Here is a 24836-nt window from a genome sequence, read left to right on the forward strand (position 1 = left end):
GATGAAGATTTCTTAGCAGCCCCTGAAGACTTATTTTCTTTGGTATCATCACCATCATCATCAGTGGATTCTTCTAAGAATGGATTTAAATTTTTTGGACGGACAGGTTTATCCCTAGAATCTGATAATTCATTTTTTCCTCCATTATTGCTTGATTCAGCCTTAGGTGAAGGGTTAGCTTCAACCTTTTGAGTGGGAACATTCTTGTCTTCTGGTCTTTGTGTGGCATTGCTCATTTTGTCTGCAACATGGGATGGTAGCCAATCATAATATGGATTAAAAGGAGGAGAATCAGGGGCATCTGAAGTCCTTGAAATATGGCTAGCTAGAAGGCTTGGACTAGAGGATGAAGTGTCAGGATGAAAGTTACTGTCATTAAAGCTGGAGTTTTCACCAACATTTAGAGGAGGGTACCTTAGGCTATGGTTCATAGATGATCCATCCCCTAAATTAGGGACACTCTGGAAGTGTGTCGTATGTGGATCACGATGAGGTTCTGGTCCCTTGTGGGGTTGAGGGATAGAGGGATGATTATCCTCCTTTGGCTGTGGAAGTTCAGGATACAGGCGACTTTGTGGACTGACAGGCAGAGGAGAATTAATGGTAGACGAAGAAATACTTGGAGCAGTAGGTCGACTATCTAATCCACGATGTCCAGGAGAAGATATTCCTGCTTCAACATCATCGGGAAGATGAGGATAACCGTTAACTGATGGCAAAGATACCTGAGGAGCTGATGGATGATTTCTAGAAGAATTGTTGATATTTGAAGGTACATTATTCAAATTACCATTGTGCCCATTCTGTCTAGAGTTTGACAAATCGTTCAAGTGTTCAAGAGATGGAGTATATGGTGGTGGAGGATCATCTGGCAGAGGATGTTTTTTGGAAATATCAGGACAAAAACTTCTTATTTTTTCTTTGGTTTCCTCTACATATCTTCTAGCAACTTGTGACCCTGAAACAAAGAAACCTGATAAATTTGATAGTGATATAACTCATATATTCAGTTATATGGTAGGCTATCAACACAATTATTTTTCTGGTTTTTATGCACATACATTTGGTATGGAAAAACCTGACAGTGAAAGGAATAATTTGCAAATGAGAGGGTACCACAAAATATGAATTGAAACCTACAATTCCTTATATTGTACGGTTATGGATTAACTCTTACATCATAAAATTAAATTTTCTAGTTATGATATATTTTATAACATAAATTCAGTACATCTTTTGGAAAAAAGTGATTGATTAAATAAACAAAATTGAAGATCATTATCATCAATTATCAATGATAATAATTAAATTTGGTACAACAGGTGAATAATTGTGTTAACCTTTCCCAATTACTTTTTACATTGTATTTTCCTAGGGAAGAAGTCAATTTAATGTTCCAAGATTGAAATTATGTCCCTCCATATCTAAAAAAAAAAAAAAAAAAAAAAAAAAAAAACTGACAATTGAGAGGCCTTTGGTTTCTTGAATTTGACTAAAGGTTTTATCTTGCAGGCATAAATTTTTTTTCCTTGACCAATTCTTCAAGGCCACAAATTTCTAAAAAGGTAATCTTTTTATTTTTATAATTTTCATGAAAATAACCTCATACCCTGAATATTGAAGAGTATTTAATTTATTTTGACCTTGACCTATAATTCAAGGTTGCATATCTAGGGATTGCTCAACACATAATTTTTTCTCTTATTTTGATACAACTCTGGAGCCAGGTACCTTGGTCAGTACAGTACAGTCATACCTCATCACGAAAGAATCTGCTCACAAATTTTTCACGCTACGAAACAAGATGTGAATATTTTTATGACTCGCAATGCGAAAAAGTTTCAGGTTAAGAAAAGTGATTTGCCAGCCAAGCCGAGATTGAAAGTCACCCAGTATAAAGAGTAGAAGAAAATATGTTTGCACAAAAGAAAATGTAGCTGTAGTCTATAGTATGGGTAACTAAAATAGTACATTACATATGGTACTGTATATTTTGTATACGTACAGTACTGTATTGTACTGTACGTATTGTGTTTTCCATTTATTATTACATTGTTCTTTTATCATTATATTATGTTCTAATAACTATTTAATTTACAGGTATTAACAGAGGTATTAACAGCTAGTTAAGGTATACTGAATGGTTATTATTATCATTATCATTATTATTATTATTATTATTAAATGCTAAGCTACAAATATATTTGGCTGTACAGTATTTCATTGTGGTTTGTGCTTATACTGTAGCTTTATTATAAGATTTAATGTGGAGTTTTGTAGGGTTTGGAACGAATTAGCCGATTTACACATAAATGTAACTCGCAACACGAAAAAATGTTACGAAAGCCACTCCAGAACGAATCAATTTCGTGTTGTGAGGCATTACTGTACTGTAATCACCTTTCCAAGATTTTTCTAACCTTGATACATATAAAAAAATCACCTGTTAATTTAAAGTATAAAATTTTATATCTGCTTCTGTTGAGAACTTGGTAACGAGGAAACTGGTGGGTGGCTGCTTATTTGCCCAAAATATTATTCAACTTTGCGGTTTGTTACAAATTAAAAGTAAATCTAAAGGTCCACTTCTTATTTCATCTGAACTTGAAGTAACTTGCTAAAATTTCTCCCTGTGATATAACAAAATAATACAGGTCTCCTGAAGAGGCTCTAAAATATATTTATCTCTGATTCTGATGAAACCATGCAAGTCGCATTTGTTCCTCCATGCATACAAACTGTTTGTTCTTTATATAGAGGAGACGGAGTAACACTGACAGCTGGAATACAGCAGTTAAAACTTTTACCAAGGTGTAAATAACCAGCCAGTAATTACCTGGCTGGTAGCGGGGAAGCAACCGCCCCACCCTTGCAGCTTACTGCACCCTCAATTGGATTTCAGCCGTCGGAGAGTGAACTTGTTCTTCTCGCCGGAAACTTGACAGATTTTGCTTTAATAACTTCGAAAAATTTCTAATCTTCACTTTTTCTTTTCTTCTAGCTTGTGATTGTTCATCATGTGGACACATGTCCGGGAGTGCTGTCCAAGACCTGCTGTACTTATATGAGCAATACTGAGGTAGATCCTCATAAGCTGTGCCATGCTTGCCAAGGTCATGTTTGCTTAGAGGCTTTACCATGTGATGACAGGGGGTGCCTACCCTCCCTGTGGTTTTTTGGCAAGAGGAAGAAAAAGAAGGCCAAAAGAGACTTCTTCTTTGGGGTCTTCCTCAAAGCCTAAGAGGTCACAGTCTTCTTTTTCTTCCCCTAGAACAATTCCTTCCAACTTTTCCCTAACGTCCTTCGAAGGGCATTCTGGTAAGAGCGGTGCCCGATTAATGCCCGGGCAGTCCCTGGGTCGGGGAGAGACTGTTGTTCCTTCTAGTAGTTTGGCAGCACCTCCCTCCTTGCCAGACTTTCCTTCATCTTTTAATTTTCAGAAGTCAAAAACCCTTCGCTTGGTGTGGCCCTCCTTAGGGATTCCTGGTTCTCCTTTGGAGGATAAAAGTTAGCTTTTTGAAAAGGAGAAACATCGTTTGCAGTCCATCGCTCCTTCTACTTCTTTTCAGCAGGTTCCCGTTACAACTGACGCCTCAGAGCTTCTCCCTCCGGAGGACTCGGTTCAGCTGGTAACCCCCGGTGTTGGCGTGCCTAATGGGAGGTCTTCCGTTTCGGAACCTCTAGGCTCTTTAAAGCCTGTGGCCCTGTGAGATACCACTTCTATTGAGGGGAATTCTCAGCCGGCCAGACCAGCTACTTCCAGACATTCTCAACCTATATCAATAACTTAGAGATCTCCAGCTTGCGCTCCCCCTTTAATTGTGCACAGGGGTCGCTCTCACTCTAAGAGTTCTGTCAGGGGATATAAGAGTTGTCTCGCACTCCAATGTTGCCCTCTCCTCAAGCACAGGCTTCACTTCGAGTGCATGACTTGTCCTTGTCTCCCGCCTCTCTTTTGTCTCCTGCCTCAGCCTTGCCCCGCCCTAGAGAGACCACACGTTCTTCACCTTCTTTGTCGGCTTCTCGCAGATTCATCATCACGAGGTGTAACTCTTCCCGTCAGGAGTCCTTCAGAAGCTCCTCTTCACAATCAAGTCATCTATCGCCTTCACACTCTGAGCTCAAGGTGACTTTCCCCCCTCATCAGGGTATGGTATAGCTGCCCTTCATCTCCAGCAGGATGATCCAAGAGATTTTCTCATCGCATTTTCGCCGCTCCTTGCCATAGTCACCTACGAGTAGACATCGTGATTCTCCTCATCTTTCATAGAAGGCTTTGTGCACAGACCAAACTCCCCCCTTCATACTCTACGGGTGCCTTGCCAGAGTGCTCTAGCCATTTTTCTTTTCCAAGAGCTTTCCGCTCCTCGTCTCAACAACGTAGACATACGCCTCCATCCCGCGTGAATGCCAGAATTTCTGCAAAACAATCCAGGGATTCCTCAAAAGATACTGAGGATGCAGCAGTTCTCCAACCCAAGAAGATCCTTCAAACCTCAAAGGATAGTCATCTCTTAACAACGAAAGGAAAGATTCCTAGGAAAGGTAAGATCCCCATAGGTCCTGGTTCACCGCAAGACCATGCCTGTTGTTGACCTACTAGATTCGCCTTCAATGTCAAGAGCCTGTCCCTAGAGGGCGCAATTTGACTAAAAGAGTCGGACCTTGTGGAATCTTCCCCATCTAGAGACGACTCGTTAGCAAGATGGCCTTAACCGATCTTCCTCCCTTTGCCGATTAACTTGTCTGCAGTCCGGAAAGTCCCGCCATCACAGAGTTAGAAACCATATTATGCCACTGAGAGTGCAGTAAAGAAAAGGACTCACAGAGGCTCCCAGTCCCCAAGGAAGATTTCATTTTCTAATTACTACAGACTAATTTCCATTTCCTAAACAAAGGAACATCCCCAATATGATCCCAAACCTCGGGTACCTTTGTCTAGGACCTCAAGAGTACAGGACCCTAGACTCTTATTTTCAGGAACCCCATCCTCCTTTTCAGCGGGAGCATTGCTGAAGGAAAGGAAGGACATGAAGACTTCGAGGAAGTCATCAGCACTATGCAAGCAGAGAACGAGCCGTCGCTTAGAGGTTGCCGAAGTTGATGACTCGACAGGCTCCCCTTCCTCATGCAGGTGCGGATCCAGCTCTTAGATTTCCAAGCAAAGTTCACAGAAGAGTAAGATTTCCCTTCGGTGGAAGGTTCGATGAATTTAATGGATCGCCCACTCCCTGCAGGACCAAAGACCCATCTCGCAAAGGAAATCTGACACGATGTCTGTGTTTCTTAGTCATGCGCAACATGCAATCAGTGAATGGTGTCAGGGAAACTGTTCCCTCTTCCCCGAGGGAGGGATGAGCCATAGTCCAACTCCTTTGTTCCTCCCCTCTCATCACTAGTCCAAGCATAGAACTTCCGTGGACGATTATGACCAAAGATGTTATACGGAAGATAAAAGACCAGGTATCCGGCGAGAAGGTCTCCTTGAAGTTGTCGAAGTCTTCACAACTGGTGCTGATTCTACTTTCCAAACAAAAGAAATACAATAGAGTAGTGGATGCTAAGCCTTCTTCTCTTTCCTTGGACCCAGCAGTGGCCAGGTACCCTGGGCCCACTTCCATCTCGATCTTTTCTCAAACACAGGCTTCCAGTATGGAGGCAACAACCATGAATGCTTTACAAGCAGCAGTCCTTCTTCGGTCAAGGGGATAACTACTGCAACATAATTGTTCAGTGGCTACTTTACTTTTGGTAATGGGTAGAAGAGAGACTTTAGCTATGGTAACCAGCTCTTCTAGGAGAAGGACACTCCAAAACCAAACCATTGTTCTTTAGTCTTGAGTAGTGCCACAGCCTCTATACCATAGCTTTCCACTCTCTTGGCTTAGAGTTCTCTTGCTTGAGGGTACACTCAGGCACACTGTTCTGTCTCATTTCTCATTTTTTTTTTAATTTTATAGTTATATACGCAAAAGATCTAATTTAATACTGTTGCTGTTCTTAAAATATTTTAATTTGATTTTTTGTTACTTGTAGTTTATTTTCTTGTTTCCTTTCCTCACTGGGATAATTTTTCCCTGTTGGAGCCCTTTTGGCTTATAGTTCCTTGCTTTTCTTTTCCAACTAGGGTTAATTTCTTTTCCAACTAGGGTTAAAGCTTAGATTGTAATAATAATAATAATTGGATGGGTATAGGTGGTTATCTCTCAGGTACAGAAGATCTCTTGGATAAGAAAAAGAGGAAGGTCCTCAAGGAGATCAAGCTACCTGGGGCTTAAGCTTTGGAATATCAGATGTTCCAGATCACAAGCCAATGGGCCAATTGGGCGCTCAAGTGTAAGGATGCAGTTACGGCCCACTTTCACAAGAAAATTGGGAGGCCGGAGTGCCTAGACCTGAAGAATGCCTCTTCAGTAGCTTCCTATTTCCTTCCAGAGGACATCGGTTCAGCTATGGAAGATTGGAGGAAGGAGACTCGTGACTCATTCCTTCACACAAGAAAATCGAGAGGCCGGAGTGACTAGACCTGAGAAACGCCTCTTTAGAAGCTCCCTATTTCCTTCCAGAGAACATCAGTTCAGCTATGGAAGATTGGAGGAAGGAGATGCATGACTCATTCCTTCAGAAAGCTGTCTTATTCAAGCAGCAGTAGCCATCAACCTCTAGCCATTCTGCAACTATTTCAAGATAAGCACAACCCAAAAGAGCAGGTACTAGAGGAACAAGCCATCAATGTTCCATCCTGAAAAGACCTTCCATCTTCTCTTCAAACCCGTCAAACTTCAGGCCACGTAAAAGGATGGGAAAAGGGAGAGGTAAATCTGCCTGCTAGGATGGGCAATTCCCCCACCTTTCTACCATTGAGGAGATGCCTAAAGGAATTGGAGGTGGTGGTGGTTTCACAGGGGCAGAAGACTGGATAGTCAGTCCTGCAGTACAGATGCCTCCTCCCATTCATTGACTCGTTCTCCCTCCTAATTCCTTCTCTGACAACATTATCATCATATCAGAAAGGGTCTCGGAAATATCTGGCCCTGTTACATGGTCTAAAGAAGATGTTAGACGAGAACACTATTCAGGAGGTAGACGACAGGTCGTCCGGCTTCTACAGTCAACTCTTCCTTGTCGAAAAGGAGGCTGTAGACCTGTCATCAACCTCTCAGCATTGAATCGGTACATTCTGCAGTCCAGTTTCAAGATGGAGACACCAGCTGCCAGGCTGTCAGGCTAGGAGATTTCATGATTACTACTTCCAAGTCCTGATCCACCCTTCATCCCAAAAATATCTGGGAGAAGTCATAGCCAACAGAATATACCAGTTCAAAGTCCTTCGTATTGGCCTCTCAACAGTGCCCTATGTCTTTACGAGGATCTTTGACCTGGTATCAGCTTGGGCCCATACCAACCTGGTATTAGCTTGGGCCCATACCAACGGGATCCGGCTACCGAGGTATTTAGACAATTAGCTCATCCTCGCAAAATTACAAGAGGTCATCCTGGCTTATCAAGAGTAAGATTCTCCTTCAGGTTTATCAGGATCACAGATCCTGACAAACCTGAACAAGTCTTCACTAACTCCATCAAAGTACAGTATCTCATCTACCTTGGCATGGAAGTCAACACCCTCCAAGGGAAAGTGTTCCCTTCCGAGGACAGGATGCGTTGGTTTCAACAAACAGCCCTACACTTTCTTCAGTGCTCCCTCCATCATGCACTTCAGTGACAGATACTTTGCAGTCATCTGTCATCATTAGAACTAATGATTCCCAGAGAAGAGTTCCACACGTGAAACATACAATGGGACCCAAGATCCTCCTGGTCCCAACATCGAAACAATCCGAAATCCATGATTCTCATAGGGGTGAAATCCAAGGAACGCCTTCGCTGGTGTCTAAGCTGTGCAAGTCTCTGAAAGGGTTTGCCTCTTGCCTCGTGTCACCCAGAGTACAGGTTGTTCATGGATGCCTCAAATAAGAGCTGAGGTGCTCATCTGCATAACAACCTGGATTCAGGAACCTTGTCAGTAATATAGCACCAAGAACATATAAATCCTCGGGAGCTGAAAGCTGCTTAGTTAGCTCTTAAACAATTTTGACATTTTCTACAGGGGCACTTGGTGGTATTGATGAGCAAAAATATCACCGTAGTGTCATACATCTGCAAACAAGGGGAAACAATTTCCCTCCAATTATACTAACTAGTGGTTGAGATCCTGGAGTGGGTAGAAAACAATTTGATCTCTCTCTCAGCCTGCTTTATTCCAGGCAGGAAAACATCGTGGCATATCAGTTGAGCAGGCAGACTAGGATCATAGGTGGAGAATGATCTTTGAATCCATAGATAGAAAGTAATAACTTTCTGGGGTTCTCCAACTACAGACCTGTTTGTGACCTTGCTGAATCCAAAGCTTCCAATATACTACTCGCCAATAACAGATCCAAAAGCAGCATTCGAGGACTCATTCTAGCATCCCTTGGATAACCTCGACTCCTATGCCTTTCTGTCTGTTAAGTTTTTAAACCTTTGTAATTTTTTTACTTTAAATTCTCTTTATAACATGGATACAGTTAGAGAAAATATTCATAAATCACAGAATGCAGATAAACATAAAAAACACAGCATAGCCTACCATAGTCGAGTGTTTTGGTGAGAGATGGAGAGTCAACAAGCTAGTTGTTAGGTTTCTGCTGGTATTGAACTATATGGTATAATCTTATTAGACTTCAGTAGGTACAGCATACATTCATACAGTATAGTACACTGTTATTGGCTATTATCTGCCATTATTTACTCGACTATCAACCGATGGGGATTTGTGTTGGAAATAAAACTAGAATCTTTTACTACACCAGCTCTTATTATAAAGTTTGCTTACTATACAAAATTATTACTAATTGCAGTTTCATTTACATATCATTCATTCGTTTTTCATGCAAATACAGTTTTTCAGTGGACTATGCAGGTATGTTTTCATTTTAACTCATGAAAAAACACAATACACAGTATTCATTAATTTTTAACATGCTCAGGTATTGTTCTTTTGTGATTACTCTAATCTATGAATTCTCTTACTGTTACATGTAAAAAACATTTGTTAGTTCTTAATTTGCATCCAGTGCAATACATATAGTTTCCAAATGATTAATTGTTCGATGATTTTTTCTGTCATGACTTACAGTGATTTGGGTAGCCTAATGTGATGAAGGTCTAGCAATACCTTTTGCATACATTGACACCCCATTTATGAATAAATTTCAATCAAATAATATGTATCAAGACTTTATTCATACTGAAATGCTATTCTGTTTTATTCTTACTTTTGTAAATTATATGGGTTTTAATGACTTTGTGTTTCTTCGCACAAGATGGGTAAGAATAAGCTACACTTCAAATAGCCTAACATGGACCAAGCATAGGATTTTTTCATACAATATTTATATTTTGCAACTGTCTGCATCCCCTTTGAACCTATTGGTGATAATACAGGAGACTTGGGATTATAGATATTACATAAAAATTAATAAAAAATAGTAATTTCACAATACAGTATACTTGTGAAAACATCACTCCAGGCGTTGAAAGTCACAATTATAAACTTTTCTATAATAATCCAATCCTGTTTCTCTTATTTCCTTCTTTAGTGATTATGAAATCATAAATAACAGCTTATCATAAAGAATAACTGTACTAAAATTTAGGAAAAAGGAGGCAACATACCTGTGTATTTGACATCATGGAGATCTTTATCACGAACCTCTGGCAATTCGGAAGTAATATTATGATGAGCAGTAAATATAATCAAAGATTTCTGTGCCAATTCTTGGTAAGCAGCTCCAAGATTTAAGAGGCCTTCTTTAATTCTAATCATTTTTACAGCTTCATTTTCTCCTACTCGCTCCACCACTGAAATATTGAGGAATATTCTAAATGACAAAGATTTAATATAATTATCATATATGGAAATTCTATTTGATGAGAAGTTTGCTCACCTTAGAGCTCTGTCTTTCATATACTAGAAATATAGTTTTTAAGGGAAAATTTATTCCAAGCATTTACACCACCTTAGCCAACCATTAAAATACTGCAGCTCCTCTTCCTTCTCTTACCTACATTTCTTCTAAACTAAGCTAAAGAATACATTGGTCAATTATTTATCAGTTTGCACTGTCTAGATAAAAAAAGAGAATAAATGTCTTAAAATAAAATCTTGATATTGGACTTTTATAAATGCATCAGCTATCAGATAAATTAGGTTGTGGTAGCATGCTACTTGCTTGAGTAATAGAAATAAGGGATGTCTAATTATAGCAGGGTATTTTCAGAAAATCCATTGAGAGCCCCATATGTCTGAAGCAGAGAAGAAAATTAGTCAAAAATATGGCTAAAAGCATAGAAAATGTAATTAAAATATATGACAAATTCCATCATTAATACAAACATTCCTCACTAATAAATAAGGTCAAATAGGCAATATATAGAGCTGAAAATGCATTTAGAGTAATTTAAAAAGAATTTGAGTGCAAAGTGGTTTTGGAGATAGCATCAACTACCCTGTTAAAAGTATGCTAACGGGAATTATTATTGAAGAAATTTTTGTATCATGAAAGTTTCTAGTATAATTTTTCATTTGTACACATGATTATGAAAAATCTCTGATAATATACAGTACATACATAAAAAAATCAGTTTAAAACACTACAATAAGTAAGTAGCCTAGAATGCCAATCTAATAATTACATAAACTGTACTCTTTTTTTATTATAGATGTGTTAGTCGAGGTCAGACAAAATATGCTATATACTTACATTCTAAATGAGCCAAATCTCTTGCTCTCTCAGCCTGGTTTAATCTCTCTTTTAGCAACCTCACTTCCTCAACAGGGGCCTTAAGGAAAGAAAAAAAAAGTAAGAATTTAACTTTCCTTGGAAAGATGCCAACCATTTATAACTGTTCAAAGATTATGTACAGTGCAAAACAATACTTAAGACAACTATAATTACCATATCATTAATAACCGAAACTACGATAACACAATGCTTTAACCATTAGAAAGGCTTTTGTTGACAATATTGCCCATGTAGACAATTTTATGTAGAGGTATAGTTGCCTCGCCAAATGTACAGTAGATATACTGTACAATAACATTTCTTACAGCCTCTTATTGGTTACAATTTTTTTTGTGCGCATGATTGTAATGATTAAAAGACATCCGTATAATAATTATCCTAGAATGACTAAATTAATAAAATCAAAATAATCTTGTAAAATCAAAATTTTGTGATTCATACACTTGGAATAAGTTTCTACAAGCAACAGTACAGTATTTCTGTCTCATACTTGTTAACATTCCTTATGCTAACTTTGCATACCTCTGCCTTTTCTTCCAGGGTCATACCCTTCTTTTGGTACTTAATGAAAGCTTTGTCAGATGTGAAGTAGATGCTTTCTTCAGACACATGACAAATATCTAACATATGAATAAGTTTACGGGCCTTCATATAGAATTTTAAAATTTGCACAAACGTTCTTCATTCCATAGACTGTATATTACCCTACATACCTACCGCTTAAATACATACAATGCTATTTGCAAATTGCAATACTGTACTGGGACAACTTAAATTACCTTAACATTTTCAACAATTTTTTTTTCAGTAAACAATTACTAACTAAATTAACCTTGATTAACGTTACTATTTTCAAAATCTTAATTCTTAACCCGCATTGTCGAATCAAGACATAGTAGCTGGGTGCTGGCATAATGGTCCCCCGGAAGGGAATTTAAGGCAACAAGAGAGGAAATTTTTTTTTTTTTTTTAATCCTTATTCTGTGTTTGTAAAGTAGGCACTTCTCAATTAATACAATTGTACTTTTCAAAGGTAAAGTTTATGGAATTATTCATGATCAACAAGGATTACAGTACAATAAATTGCCATATTTCTTCCATTATTTTCATCCATCATAATTGTGAATTACCGTAAGGACAGTAGATGGTGAAAAAAAACCTTTATAGTACTATACTATCAACACTTTGGATAGATAATTATTTTTGTGCATTGAAAATATCATATGTCTATTGTTTATCACTAGGAAACTTATTTGAAACCTTGCTTAGGAGTCTACCTCCAAATAACCATGTCACAGACTTTAAATTTACCGAGAACCCATTATTTTGCCTTTATACTGTACAGTACTGTATTTCTATAAAATACTGAAACTACTTAAAATGGAATTTCCACTTTAATTACTTATCATTTTTATGTGTTAGATCCAAGTAAACTATACCTAAAAGGCCTATGTTTACTTTAAATAAACAGTTACTCTACCATGGTCAAATATCCTTTTGTAAAGACAAAAAAGTTTAATCACTCTTATGAATATAACCTTAAAAAGTTTAATCTCAGAATGTTTGATTGTCAATACTGTTCCCAGATATTCTATTATAGTTGTACCAACTTTTGTGAACATATAAGTATAAATATTTAAACAAAGGACAATTTAGATATGACATTCTCCATCACAAAATAAGAATGTGGTACAGTACAAGCTGGATTTGCAATGCATGACACTTAGCCAGATGACGAATAATGGAATGGAACTTAGATCAACTACTGTACAGTAATATCAATCTTTATGCGGGTTCAAGATACTATACGTCAGAAATGACTTTACGTTGGTCATCCTGAAGTAGTGAATACATAAGTAAACTCCCCATTATCCTGTTTTTTCCCTGACCTTATGTCGGTTTCTACATCATAAAATAATGATTGAGTGCTGTACTGTACTTCACATGGATATTTATGTAGAATCTAGTTTTTATAAAATGATAGCAGTCTATAAGTACTTTACATGTTCAGTATGTGTATAGGAAACATTGAAGGCGCATAAGGCGAAAATCAGACCTACGTCAAAACTTGTCTTACATCGGGTCTCTTGGAACCAATTGAGGACGTAGGGTGGGGTATTAATGTAAAAGTATTTTTTTCTAAATACAAGAATATTCAGCATTTGGACAAGACTTAGTAGAGTATTGTATTTCTGGAAAATTGAGACAAAGCCTTTAAGCCTGTATTTACTTGATGCAAAAAAAGAAAAAAAAAAAGGAAAATTATTATACTGTACTTACTTTTTTACTGACTTTAGTGTATTCTTTCCGGAGCTTTGTCTCCCGCTGTTCTCTAGCAACCAGTGTCTCTCGAGCCTGAGTAACATGCTTTTCCCCTTCTAGAATGAGCTCATACATTGACTTGTATTCCTTTAGTTGGTCTGGAAACAAATATTAGGAAATTATTATAGAAGTAAATCTTTTCAATAGTATCAGGTTTGAGGCTGATGTCTTCAAAATATAATAAAAAAAAACCATTAATTAACTCTTTCAACATCACTGTACTTTTACCAGGTTTCCAAAAGATGTGGCAGACTTTTAATCTTCCGTAAAAGAAACAGGAATTTGTCTTGGAACTTAATACACTAATAAAATATAGCCATTACTTTTCAAGGATGAAAAATTACATCCTAATCATATAGTGTATAATCTATAAAATTAAAAGGCCCCTGTACTGTCAGATGTGACTTGGTCTATTGGAAGCTAACCTAAAACTTAGGTTAGAGTTGTAAAAAACACACAACATTTTCACCATGAAGAAAAATGTATTAACTTCAGTTTTGAAAGTAATGGATTCAATATAGCACTCTTGTCTTATGAACAACAATATACCACCTTACTTTGGTGCTCTGTGAACTTTATTGTCACAATATATATCTCTCTCTCTCTCTCTCTCTCTCTCTCTCTCTCTCTCTCTCTCTCTCTCTCTCTCTCTCTCTCTCTCTCTCTCTCTCTCTCTCTCTCTCTCTCTCTCTCTCACATATATTATTTCACTGACAAAAGTTTTAATGGCATACTAATTTAAATTTTTATATACACAATTAATGGTGATAATAGCTGAATATATAAAGCCAGCCACAAGATTAAAACTATACAAAATTTGTAATTTAGCATTCATTTTTTTTAGTCAGTCAGCTTTTTTTTCCCTTTTTCCTGTGCCAAAGAACTCACAACAGTATTTGCTAGTCACAGATGTAGGCAGTGGTCAGAAAAAAAAGGCAAAACTTATTCATAAAAATTTATCAGTAAACATTTCATATCAGTGAAAAGCACTCAGGATGAAGTGAGGTAACTACCTTATACTGTACATGTTTCTAATATTCCTCCACAGCACCATGCACAAGTACTGTACTGTATAATATTTCATCATCTTGTATTCAAAATTATACTTCTTGTTACTAGTCTCACTGAAGAGAAATCAAACAATTCTAAAATAAAAAAAAAACACAAACAATTATTACACTAAAAAAGAATTTCTCATGTGTGTGGTGATAAAATGATAAAAAAAGGAATCGAGTAAAATTTTGGAAAACACAAAGCAAATTGTCTAATAAATACAGAATCATCAGTTAAAACGACCATAGATGAGGAGATTTCACCAAACCAAGGCAATACAGTATACAATATTGACAAAATGAAAAAGAATTTTTTTTTTAATCATTTGTACTTTTACTAACTATACAAATCTAAGACTTTTAATTAATAGGAGTATGACTTCAGCAAACCTGAAAAAGGCTGTTTAATCTTTTAATGAGGTAGTACAGCAGTATTCTCAATTTTCTTTTGAGTGCATTTGCACTGACTTGCAAGGGTGCCCTTTTAGCACAAAAGTTTTGTACAAGCTGATTGGTTGAAAGTATTTTGTCCGACTAACATCATTGTTTTCATGTAATTACAAGTGAAGTGAATCAAAACTTCTTTACTAACCTAAATTTTTTCTATGTTTTGTCAATAAAGTATTTATTAAGATGATAAAAAATGTGATAGTAAATCTAAATTTAATAAAACCCACCAAAGTTAATGACAGGAGCTGGTTTTCGGATACACGCTGCATAATTTTGGAACTTAGTATATATATTTAAAGAAATTGGGATACATTACACTAAGCATAAGAAAAACATGTGCTTATAAAACTTCTTTGAATACCATAATCTACTAATAACATGGAATTAATAAAAGTTGCAGGGAGGTAAAAGGAACAGCCTACTAATAAATACTGTGGCAGGATTGGAAGGGAGAGGGAGGGAGTATCGAGGTTGTAACTTGGTGAAATTACAAATTTGTTTGATTGTGATTTTAATGCATTTTATGGAACACTACAGTATCCTCAAACCAAAACTAGTGCTATGAATAGAATCTATACCTTTACGACAAAATTAACAAACCCTTTCTATACGAACTTACATCATAGGCCTACATACACTTAGCCTAACTTATATCAAGCATCAGGTACTATTTACCGTTACTCCTTACCTTAAGAGTTGAACAAAATTTATTGCAACTGTAAAAAAAATGGTGTAAAACACACAGACATTTAGACACTATCACAAGACTTCCTAATATTTTTATTCTTTAACATTATTTATTGACAAAATATATATATGAGGGAATATATGACAAAAGGAATAGTTCATAGATCTGACACCTGATATCAGTGCCCAAAAAGGTTGCCACACAAAGCCAATATGTACAAACAACCTCTATCAAAGGTGATTCAACCTAACCCATCTGTGCTACATCTGACCAAATGGAGACTATACACCATACTCTCAGAAACTTATAAACAAAGAGCTTCTGAAACCCTTTAGACTGTATCATAGGTTCTAAAAAACAATCTACCAATATGCCTTTTCAAAGACAATGGGATGTTTATTTGGACTTGTGCAATGTGAAAGTTCTGTCAATGATTAGGCCTAACTTGGATATTGTTAAATTTTTACTGTTCATTCTTTATGAAAATAAACATTCAATTTCAGCCACTGAAGAATTTATACCCATGGTTAATTCTGAGCTCACGCACAGGGGTTTAAATCTGTCCCTTTTAGGTATCATACGAATAGCAGTTGTATTATATCGAGTACTGAAAAACATCTGTATAACAGTAAGGTCAATTTTCTGGAACTTAGCTAATTGACATTCGCTTCAGCTAAACATAAATGAACTACAATACAGTATGTACAAGCATAGTCTGTCAAGGTAGGCTTTGGGAAAACAATATGATTATGTCTTTTACCTTCCTTCAGAGCCATAACTATGAGTCAGCCTCAATTCTTTCACATCCTTTCACAAAAGATGGATAATGGCAGTTCAGCAAAAAACAGCTTTCTTTGTCCAATAAGAGCTGTACAGTTGTATTTTAATAAAACGAAAGGTAGTAGAGGTAGCATCCCAAATTTGTTCTGTGGCATAGTCTCCCTAAATGCATGTTGACCAAAAAGGCTATGTCATTCCCAGTTGAAAATTTGGTGTAACAAGCTCGAAAGGAATTAAATCCAAACATCATAAAAGGCTTGAAAGTGAAGGTACATATTAGGATTGCAGCTACTTTCCTTAATTTTTGTAGTGTCTTTCTTTGATAAGAGTTTTAGCAGCAGCTCAATGGTATACCAAGTCATTTTTCACCAAACATTATCTTAAAGAAGCATGGTTTGCTTATGAAAACTGCTGGGCTCTAGGCCCCATAGTGCAAGCAGGAGATACTGTATTGCCTAAGTTATTTTGAGTTCAGATAATTTACTACGTTCTTATCTATGAAAATATGGGGTTGTATTTGATATTCAAACTAAAATCAATCAGAAGTATCAGCTAGATTAAAAGTATCATTCAGAGACAATTTAAATTTCTTTGGTATTCAATCTGGAGTTCCATCTTTCAAACAGTATTTAAACGGTTTGTCCAAAGTACTCTGGACCTGGTTAGTACAGTAATCCGTAACATGGTTGCATTACTTATACAGTAATTAAAATTATCCCTCTTCTTCAATTGCACCCCACCTACAATAGAGTATGGGAGTCAGCAATAAGAACATCAGGGAAGGATCATAGAAAAACACAATTTTAATAATAAGAATTTCTTATTTCTATACTTACCAGACATTTATAAATGTCCACCCTCCTTCCCAATGACCTAGGGTATCAAAAGGTAGAGATAATTTCAACTTTGAAACTAAAGAGACAAATAGTAACTAGCATGGCAGTTTTTGGCTTCTTACCATTTACTGCACGAAGGTTCCATTCCTTTAAGACCATGTATTTATTGAAGGGAAAGAATACAAACATTAAAAAAATCAAAATTTTATGCAAGTACGTATTAATTAAACCAAACTACTCAAGAAGCAGCAGTATGAACATCAGATAAGTATAGAAATAAGAAATTTCATTATCAAATTCTTGGTTTTTTTTCCACTACGGGACACCTCTCTGCCTTCAGTCAACCTGGAATTAGACCGAGCACAGGTAAAAGGTGTGAACATACCTCCGAGTACAGTTCCCAGACACTTTCCTAGTGTTGTGCGCGCCAACGTTTCTTTCCGCTAAGGGACAACTCTCGGCACTCGCTCAAGAAGAAAAATTCTTGATGCTGCATTTTCTCTCCCAAAGGGAGGGAAATGTTGGGTGATAAGTGCTTATAACTCCTCCTGATCAAAATTTCTGGATTTCAACAATGATGTCTTCTAATTGTTCTTTAGAAGTAGCAGAGAAGATGAGTCAAGGAACAATGGAAACCTTGAAGTTTATCGTCTTCGGAGTCGTGCAGGCTGGTGGTGACACACTCACAGAGAAGAGGTCAGAACGGCACATCCAGGTGATACATACTTAGTGCCTTCCGGAATTGGCAGACACTGAAGGAAGGAATAAGGGCAACCCCCTCCCATTTCACTCAGAGGAAGAGTAACTCTTTTACCGACAGAGCACCGGCAACATTCAAGGAAAACCAATTTCCTTCGGTTCACGTTGATATCGTCGTCGTCGCAGTACAGCCACTCACACAGGGATAGAACAGGAACAGACCTTCTTCTACAGGAACAAGCACAGTATGTTGGATAACAGCAGGTAGCACAAAAAATCCTAACACAATTAGAGTTAACACAAAACACTGCATATCATTGGTTTCCTCCATTAATATCTCTTGAAAATACTGTCTGCAAGACCATTTTTTCCATTTGAAAGAGAGAGCAAGATTAAAACAGCCAGACAAGACAGCCGAGAAAAATGACTAAACTCTCCAGCGGCTGAAGTCAAAGTGAAGGTTACTACATACTTGGTGGAGGGATGTGTTTTTACTCGCCAGCTACTAACTACCTTGTTAATAGTTTAAACAGCCATTTTCAGCTTCACTGAGGTCAAACTCCAATTAAAGTATGAAGGCTTGTATTGTGTAGGAGCAAATGAAAACTTGACTAATTTACATTGATTACTTAACCTCATGTAAAGTAATTAATACTATCAAATGACTGAACAATCTTCTATAATAATAAAGATGTCTAATAGCTTTAATTATGACTTTCCTTCCTACCTACACCTATATTATTATAGTTCTCTACTGAGTGAGTAGTATTCAGTCCACATTCATAAGGTAATTAAGTTTCATTCATTGTACTTAAAACAATTATAGAACGGACCATTACTATCACTAGTTGTAAATTGAGCACACATGAAATTTATCATTATCATCACACACATTTTTATGTGAAACATTTCCTTTGGGGTTAAATGTGAATTAGATTTATTCAGCTCTCTACTTTGTTGTGCACTTACTGTCTGAAATTCTAATTTACTTTTGAGTCTCCAACACATTTTCTATGATCTTTAAGTCTTCCTACTTATCTACGTTCTCTTTCATATCTATAGCTTTTTCTTATTACTCTTGTTCTCCTCTTCTCATAAGAACACTAATCCATCTCAATCTTTGAGCCCGTAATTCATCTGTGCATGTATCATTATCAGTACAAGAGTTTACATATGATGGAAATGCATACCAGTATAATGCATTAAGGCTTAAGCATTATGTTTGAAATATATACACTGTACTAGTATAAAGTAAATTATGCATTAAAGTTTGTATACTGTGTTTGAAATACTGTATATAATGTACAGTTATATTACAATTTGTATATTCTACTTTTTTGAAACAATCATAATTCTATAAACAGTGCTGCACATGGAAAATTTAAACTATGTATTCAAAATAATGCTTATGAAAGTCTCAAACTTGCCTGCAAACTCTCGCTGTACTTCAGTCCAAATAAGTGCCAACTCGGCTAAATAACCAAATGTCTCTCCAATAGCTCGATTTTCATGGCTACATGCCCACTTTAATATATCTTCTGAAGTTTGTGCCTGAGCATGGGCAAATACTTTAAAACTTGTTCTTACTTCTCCAAGCTGAGAAATAATCATTTGAAGGTCTCCATGACCACTAGAGATGGATTTTAGACGGACTCCGGACCTGTCAGAATGAAAATGAATCGTATATATCAAATTCTTTCATGACACTATTGAATATAGTCTCTTTAATATACAGTATGGTATAAAAAAAAACTTTAGTGCCTAGTATCACAGCATCAATAAAAAACATCAACATAAGTTAAGGTTTTGAGGTTTCTTTCTTTACAAAATTAAATAGCCACTATTTACAAAAAACATAATTACAAGACAGTACAGATACCTTTCATAGACATGGGAAATTACTATAAAATAAAAAAGATATTTTAAGTCCAGTAAAAATAAACACACATTGCTTGGTTGTACTCGAGCTTTCATAAATTCATAACTCTATATTGTTGCTTTTATTAACCAACTGCAACAAAATAAGCATCTAGCACCTACACCTAAAATACAATTTGACTTCCCTTATTTTATTTGAAAAATGTTTCACACCTTTTATACAATATACAGTAATTCTATGACTTTCATTTCAAATCCCATATTGAAATATAAACCTACTTACAGTACAGGCTAAAGGATTGAGATGCATGTGGTGGCTTTAAACTTTAAATTTCAATATGGGATCAAACAGTTTGTAAATTTGGTTGAAAACTTTCAACACTACAATTTTTTCTTTCCAATTTTTCCAGAAATGAATTGGATTTTCCATTTTTGTAGGCAGTAAACTATGGTATACATACATTTTAAATTGTCATCATCATCAACAGATTAATATTTCATTCAATTATTACTACTATATTATCATAACAAAAGGTAAAGCTTGAACTATTAACTATAAAATCTAAAACCACATATGGTTGGCCTAACAAGTATCGCCTCCAAAACGGATTTTGAGCGAAGCGAAAAATCTATTTTTGGGTGAGATAGCCATGGCGTCCTGATGGAAGGTTCCTTTTTGGTAGCTTCCTTGGGTATAAGACTACTAAGATATTCCCAGAGAATTTAACCTCAGGTTATCACAGAATTCTAACTTCTGGAGCGAGTATCTCAAAGGTTTCCCTTTAAGACATCGTATATCAACAGGGGACGCATGTCTGAACGCGCCACATAGCTATCTTCACCCCGAACAGAGTTAATGCTTCGGTGTGTAAGGGCTGAGAATAGCTGGGAGCCGCTCCACAGCCAATCTCACTCGTGGCTACTACTGATACTCGAGACGTAAACAAACGGACGCCATTGCTCAAATGACGTCACGCCCGTCTTCATCCTGAAGCCAGTTGCTGCCCATCACCATGATACAGTAGCACAGGGTGGGAACAAAAACTGGACGAAGTAGTAGGGAGGGTCCATCAGGACGCCATGGCTATCTCACCCAAAAATAGATTTTTCGCTTCGCTCAAAATCCGTTTTTTGGGCTCAAGCCATGGCGTCCTGATGGAAGAGTACCAGAGAATCAATGTATCGTGGTAGATTTTCCCCTAGTAGTAAGTGCCAAGGCATTGACAAAACAGCATAGTAATCTTTGATAAAGAACCATAGGGAAGAAGTATCCTGCCCCCCTTGGCAGTGAAGTTCCCATGGGCTATGCCGACGTCAAAGTGGTATTGAAGGGCTATTCATCCTGATAGAAGAACTTGAACTTAGAGATGAAGCTGAATGTTTGGTATTTGTATAGGAACATTCTGAAATTAGACCAGTGGTGGTTGGGCACTGTGTATTGAGTTCATCTCCCGGGTATCAAAAGTAAGTATTCGTGTTGGAACCTTACATAATCAGGGTGAATATAATTTAAGATTAAGCATCTTAATTTCTTCATAACCATAAGGAAAAGGGGGAATAAATAAAACTATGATAGGTATGTATTTCATAGTAAGTAGGAGCTGATTGAGACGCACAAGTAATAAAATAGAAATTTTATTTCACAAATGCAGAAATTGATTAATTTACAGCAATAAGTAAAGTTCATTTACAGTAATTATAATGTACATAGGAATAAAGGCTTGCTCTTGAATCTGAAAAGGAATTTCAAGATTATTAGTAGGTACTCGTTCTCGAGGAACGCAAGTCTTTGATTAAAAACACATCATGCTCAGGGCATGCGGCACTTGTGTGACACTATGACATTTCACCTGGGATAAGAACAGTTATAAAAGCACTAAGTGTTTTTCGACATCACTATGAATCGCTCGAGGGTCAACATAGGCACCCGAAGAGTTAGAGTCCCAAGTAACTCACTGTTCTACGCAGAGTTAGGTGCAGGTTTCATAACACTACCTGCGGCTACCACAAAATGTTTGACTTCGTGCACTTGTTTCGCATAATGTTTAAAGAAAACTCGCGAGGACTTCCAGCCCGTGAAGTTTTTAAGGCTTTCAAAGTCCATGCTCTGAAAGAAATTCAGAGATGATGCCACTTTTCTAGGATCATGACCAGCGGGTGTACTGTTCGGATCCGCTCTGCGAATGAAGTAGGTGATTTTCGCTCTTAATTGTTTCAGTGACAGGTCGCTGCCCGATGTTTCTCCTTTGAAGAGTTGGCCTCCACCAAAGTTTGAAGTTCTGCGAAGATAGACCTTGAGGCTCTCTACTGGACATAGAGAGGCATCCTCCTTCAGGGGGCATATTCTCCAAGGGCCCCATCTTTTGGTGGGTAATTCATTTTTGGCGAGAAACGTCGGATCAGGGGAGAGGGTAACTTCTCCTGTATCGGTAAACAGGATGTGTCCTTCTTCTCTTGATAATGCCACTATTTCGCTGACTCGAGCTCCTGAAGCGAGAGCAAATAGAAATATAACTTTCTGAGTCAGATCCTTGAGAGGGCATGAATCATTGTCCAAGTTGGAGGCGAAATGGAGTACCTTGTCTAGTGACCAAGAGATCGGTTTCGGTGGGGGTGCTGGGCGTAGGCGAGCACATGCTTTCGGTAGTTTGTTGAAGATGTCGTTGGACAGATCAATTTGGAAAGCATATAGAATTGGTCTAGTCAAGGCTGATTTGCAGGTTGATATCGTATTGGCTGCTAATCCCTGTCCATGAAGGTGAATAAAGAAGGACATGCAGAAATCAATCGTGATTTCTTTAGGATTTTTTGTCTTGACAAAGGAGACCCATTTCCTCCAGGATGATTCATATTGCCGTCTCGTGGATTCGGTCTTGTATTCCTCTAGGAAGTCCAGACTTTTCTTCGAGATCCCAAACCTCTTCTTTGCGGCTAGGGAGAGAAAATCATGAGATGAAGGTCCTTGATTTTCGATGATGAAGCGAAGACAGTCGACTTCTGTACTTGTTGAGAGAGAACTGGGCCCGGGAGAGGGATCAGCTTGGGCTGCAGCTCCAGGACCAGGGGGTACCAGTTGCTCCGGGGCCACTTGGGAGCCACTAGGGCCGCTGTCCCTTTGAAGGTTCTCAGTTTGGAGAGGACTTTCAACAGAAGGTTGGTGGGGGGGAACAGGTAGATCTTGGACCATCTGTTCCAGTCCAGTGACATGGCATCCACTGCTTCTGCTTTGGGGTCCTCGTACGGGGCCACATACAAAGGAAGTTGATTGTTGTCGCTCGTTGCAAAGAGATCTATCTGAAGTTCTGGGACTTGGTGAGAGATGAAGGAGAACGATCTTGCGTCTAGAGACCATTCCGACTCTATCGGGTTTGTCCGAGATAGAGCATCCGCTGTCACGTTGCGGAATCCTTGTAGGTGAACTGCAGACAGGTGCCACTTCTTCTTCTCTGCCAGACGGAAGATTGGGAGAAGCACCTGATTTATCTGGGGCGATCTTGAGCCTTGGCGATTGAGACAACGAACTACCACCGAGTTGTCTAGGGTTAGACGGATGTGGATCGAGGGCGGCGGGGATAACTTCTTCAGTGTTAGAAGGACCGCCATGGCCTCCAAGATGTTTATGTGGAACGTCTTGAACAGGGGAGACCAGGTGCCTTGAGCCTGTTTTTGGTGGGAGTGACCTCCCCAACCTTCCAGTGAAGCATCCGTGTGGATGTTGAGTGATGGAGGAGGGTGTTGGAGAGGAATGGACCTTTTCAGGGCCTTTTCTTCCGACCACGGCTTTAGGAGACGTCGCAGTCTGTTTGGAAGCCGTCTCTTGAGGTCTCTTCGAGCGATGGATGCCGAACGTCTCCAGACTCCCGCGGCATCCTTTAGCTGTGCGCGAAGCACTGGGTTTGTCACTGAGGCGAACTGTAGAGAGCCTAGAACTCGTTCCTGCTGTCGTCTTGAAATGCGTTTGGATTTCAGTAGTCGCTTGACAGACCCTGCTATTTCCTTCCTTTTCTTCTGGGGGATGGAAAGGCGGTGTGACTGAAGGTTCCAGTGGATTCCCAACCACTGAAACTTCTGAGCTGGAGAGAGGCGAGATTTTTTCTCGTTGATCTTGAATCCCAGGTGTTCTAGGTACTGGGTAACTTCCGTTGCAAGATTTTGCACAATCTTCGGGCGATGGAGCCCAGACTAGCCAGTCGTCGAGGTAGGCCATCACCTGGACGTTTCGTAGGCGGAGTTGTTGTACTATGGCATCCGCCAGTTTTGTGAAGATCCGAGGGGCCACGTTGAGGCCGAAGGGCATGGCCCGGAAGGCGTAGCTTTTCCTTTGGAGTCGAAATCCTAGGTAGGAGGAAGCGTGATGGTTCATTGGAACGTGCCAGTAGGCATCCGCCAGGTCTATGGAGACCGTGTAGGAACCTCGAGGCAGAAGGGTCCTTATTTGTTGAAGCGTCAGCATCTTGAATTTGTCGTTCGCTATGAACTTGTTGAGGGGGGATAAGTCCAGAATGACACTGAGTTTGTCTGAGTCCTTCTTGGGGACACAAAACAGTCTCCCTTGGAACCTGGTGGACTTTACCTTCCTTATCACCTTCTTGTTCAAGAGGTCTAGAACATATTCTTCCAGAAGGGGGGTTGATTGTTGGAAGAATTGCTGGAAGATTGGGGGTGGTTGCGTCCAACTCCAGCCTAGACCCTTCTTGACGATGCTGTGCGCCCAGGGATCGAAGGTCCAACGATCCTGGAATTGGCGGAGTCTTCCTCCCACCGGAAGCACTTCATTGCTTCTGGTGTCCCGAGGGCTTGCTGCCTCGGCCGCTAGCTCCCTTTCCTACTCTACCTCTGGAGGGACGGCGAGAGGCGTCTTTGCTTGCACCCCTGAATGAGCCTCTACCTTTGGCACGAAAGGTAGTTGACTGTTGCTCGAAGGCAGGGGTGAAGACCGGTGACTGTGACAACACCGGTTGGGGGACCAATTGAAAGGTCTGTTGTGGTTGGGCAACCACTTGGGAGGTAGCGGGTCCCGGAAACTGACGTCTTTGTTGACGTTGCTGGGGTTTTTGCTTTTGGGATTTCCTCTTAGGTTGAGGTCCGTCGTCCTGAGAGGGTTTCCTTTTTCTGGACATGCCCCACTTGTGGAGAAGGTTCCTATTCTCCGTGGCGGCTCTGTCAGTGATTTCCTTCACAAGGTCAGAAGGAAAGAGGTGTTTTCCCCAGATGTTGGAGGAAATCAGCCTCCGGGGTTCGTGTTTCACGGTGGCACCAGCAAACACGAATTCACGACAGGCTC

At 38.6% G+C, this 24836-nt stretch overlaps 1 protein-coding gene across 1 annotated transcript in view; it reads right to left on the reverse strand.

Moving 5' to 3' along the window:
• Positions 1-2: 2 nt before the first annotated feature.
• The window catches only part of LOC137658906 (uncharacterized), a gene marked incomplete at its 3' end in the record, with an annotated part of 37285 nt that continues 12451 nt past the window's right edge, over positions 3-24836 (reverse strand). The window contains exons 2-6 of the mRNA XM_068394027.1: positions 19102-19334; positions 13128-13267; positions 10806-10884; positions 9718-9903; positions 3-958 (exon numbers count right to left, since the gene is read on the reverse strand). Coding sequence (XP_068250128.1) covers positions 3-958; positions 9718-9903; positions 10806-10884; positions 13128-13267; positions 19102-19334 — 1594 coding nt within the window. The remainder of the gene's footprint in view (positions 959-9717; positions 9904-10805; positions 10885-13127; positions 13268-19101; positions 19335-24836) is intronic.

Source organism: Palaemon carinicauda, chromosome 19 (genome assembly GCF_036898095.1).
Source record: "Palaemon carinicauda isolate YSFRI2023 chromosome 19, ASM3689809v2, whole genome shotgun sequence".
Classification (NCBI taxonomy): Eukaryota; Metazoa; Arthropoda; class Malacostraca; order Decapoda; family Palaemonidae; genus Palaemon; species Palaemon carinicauda.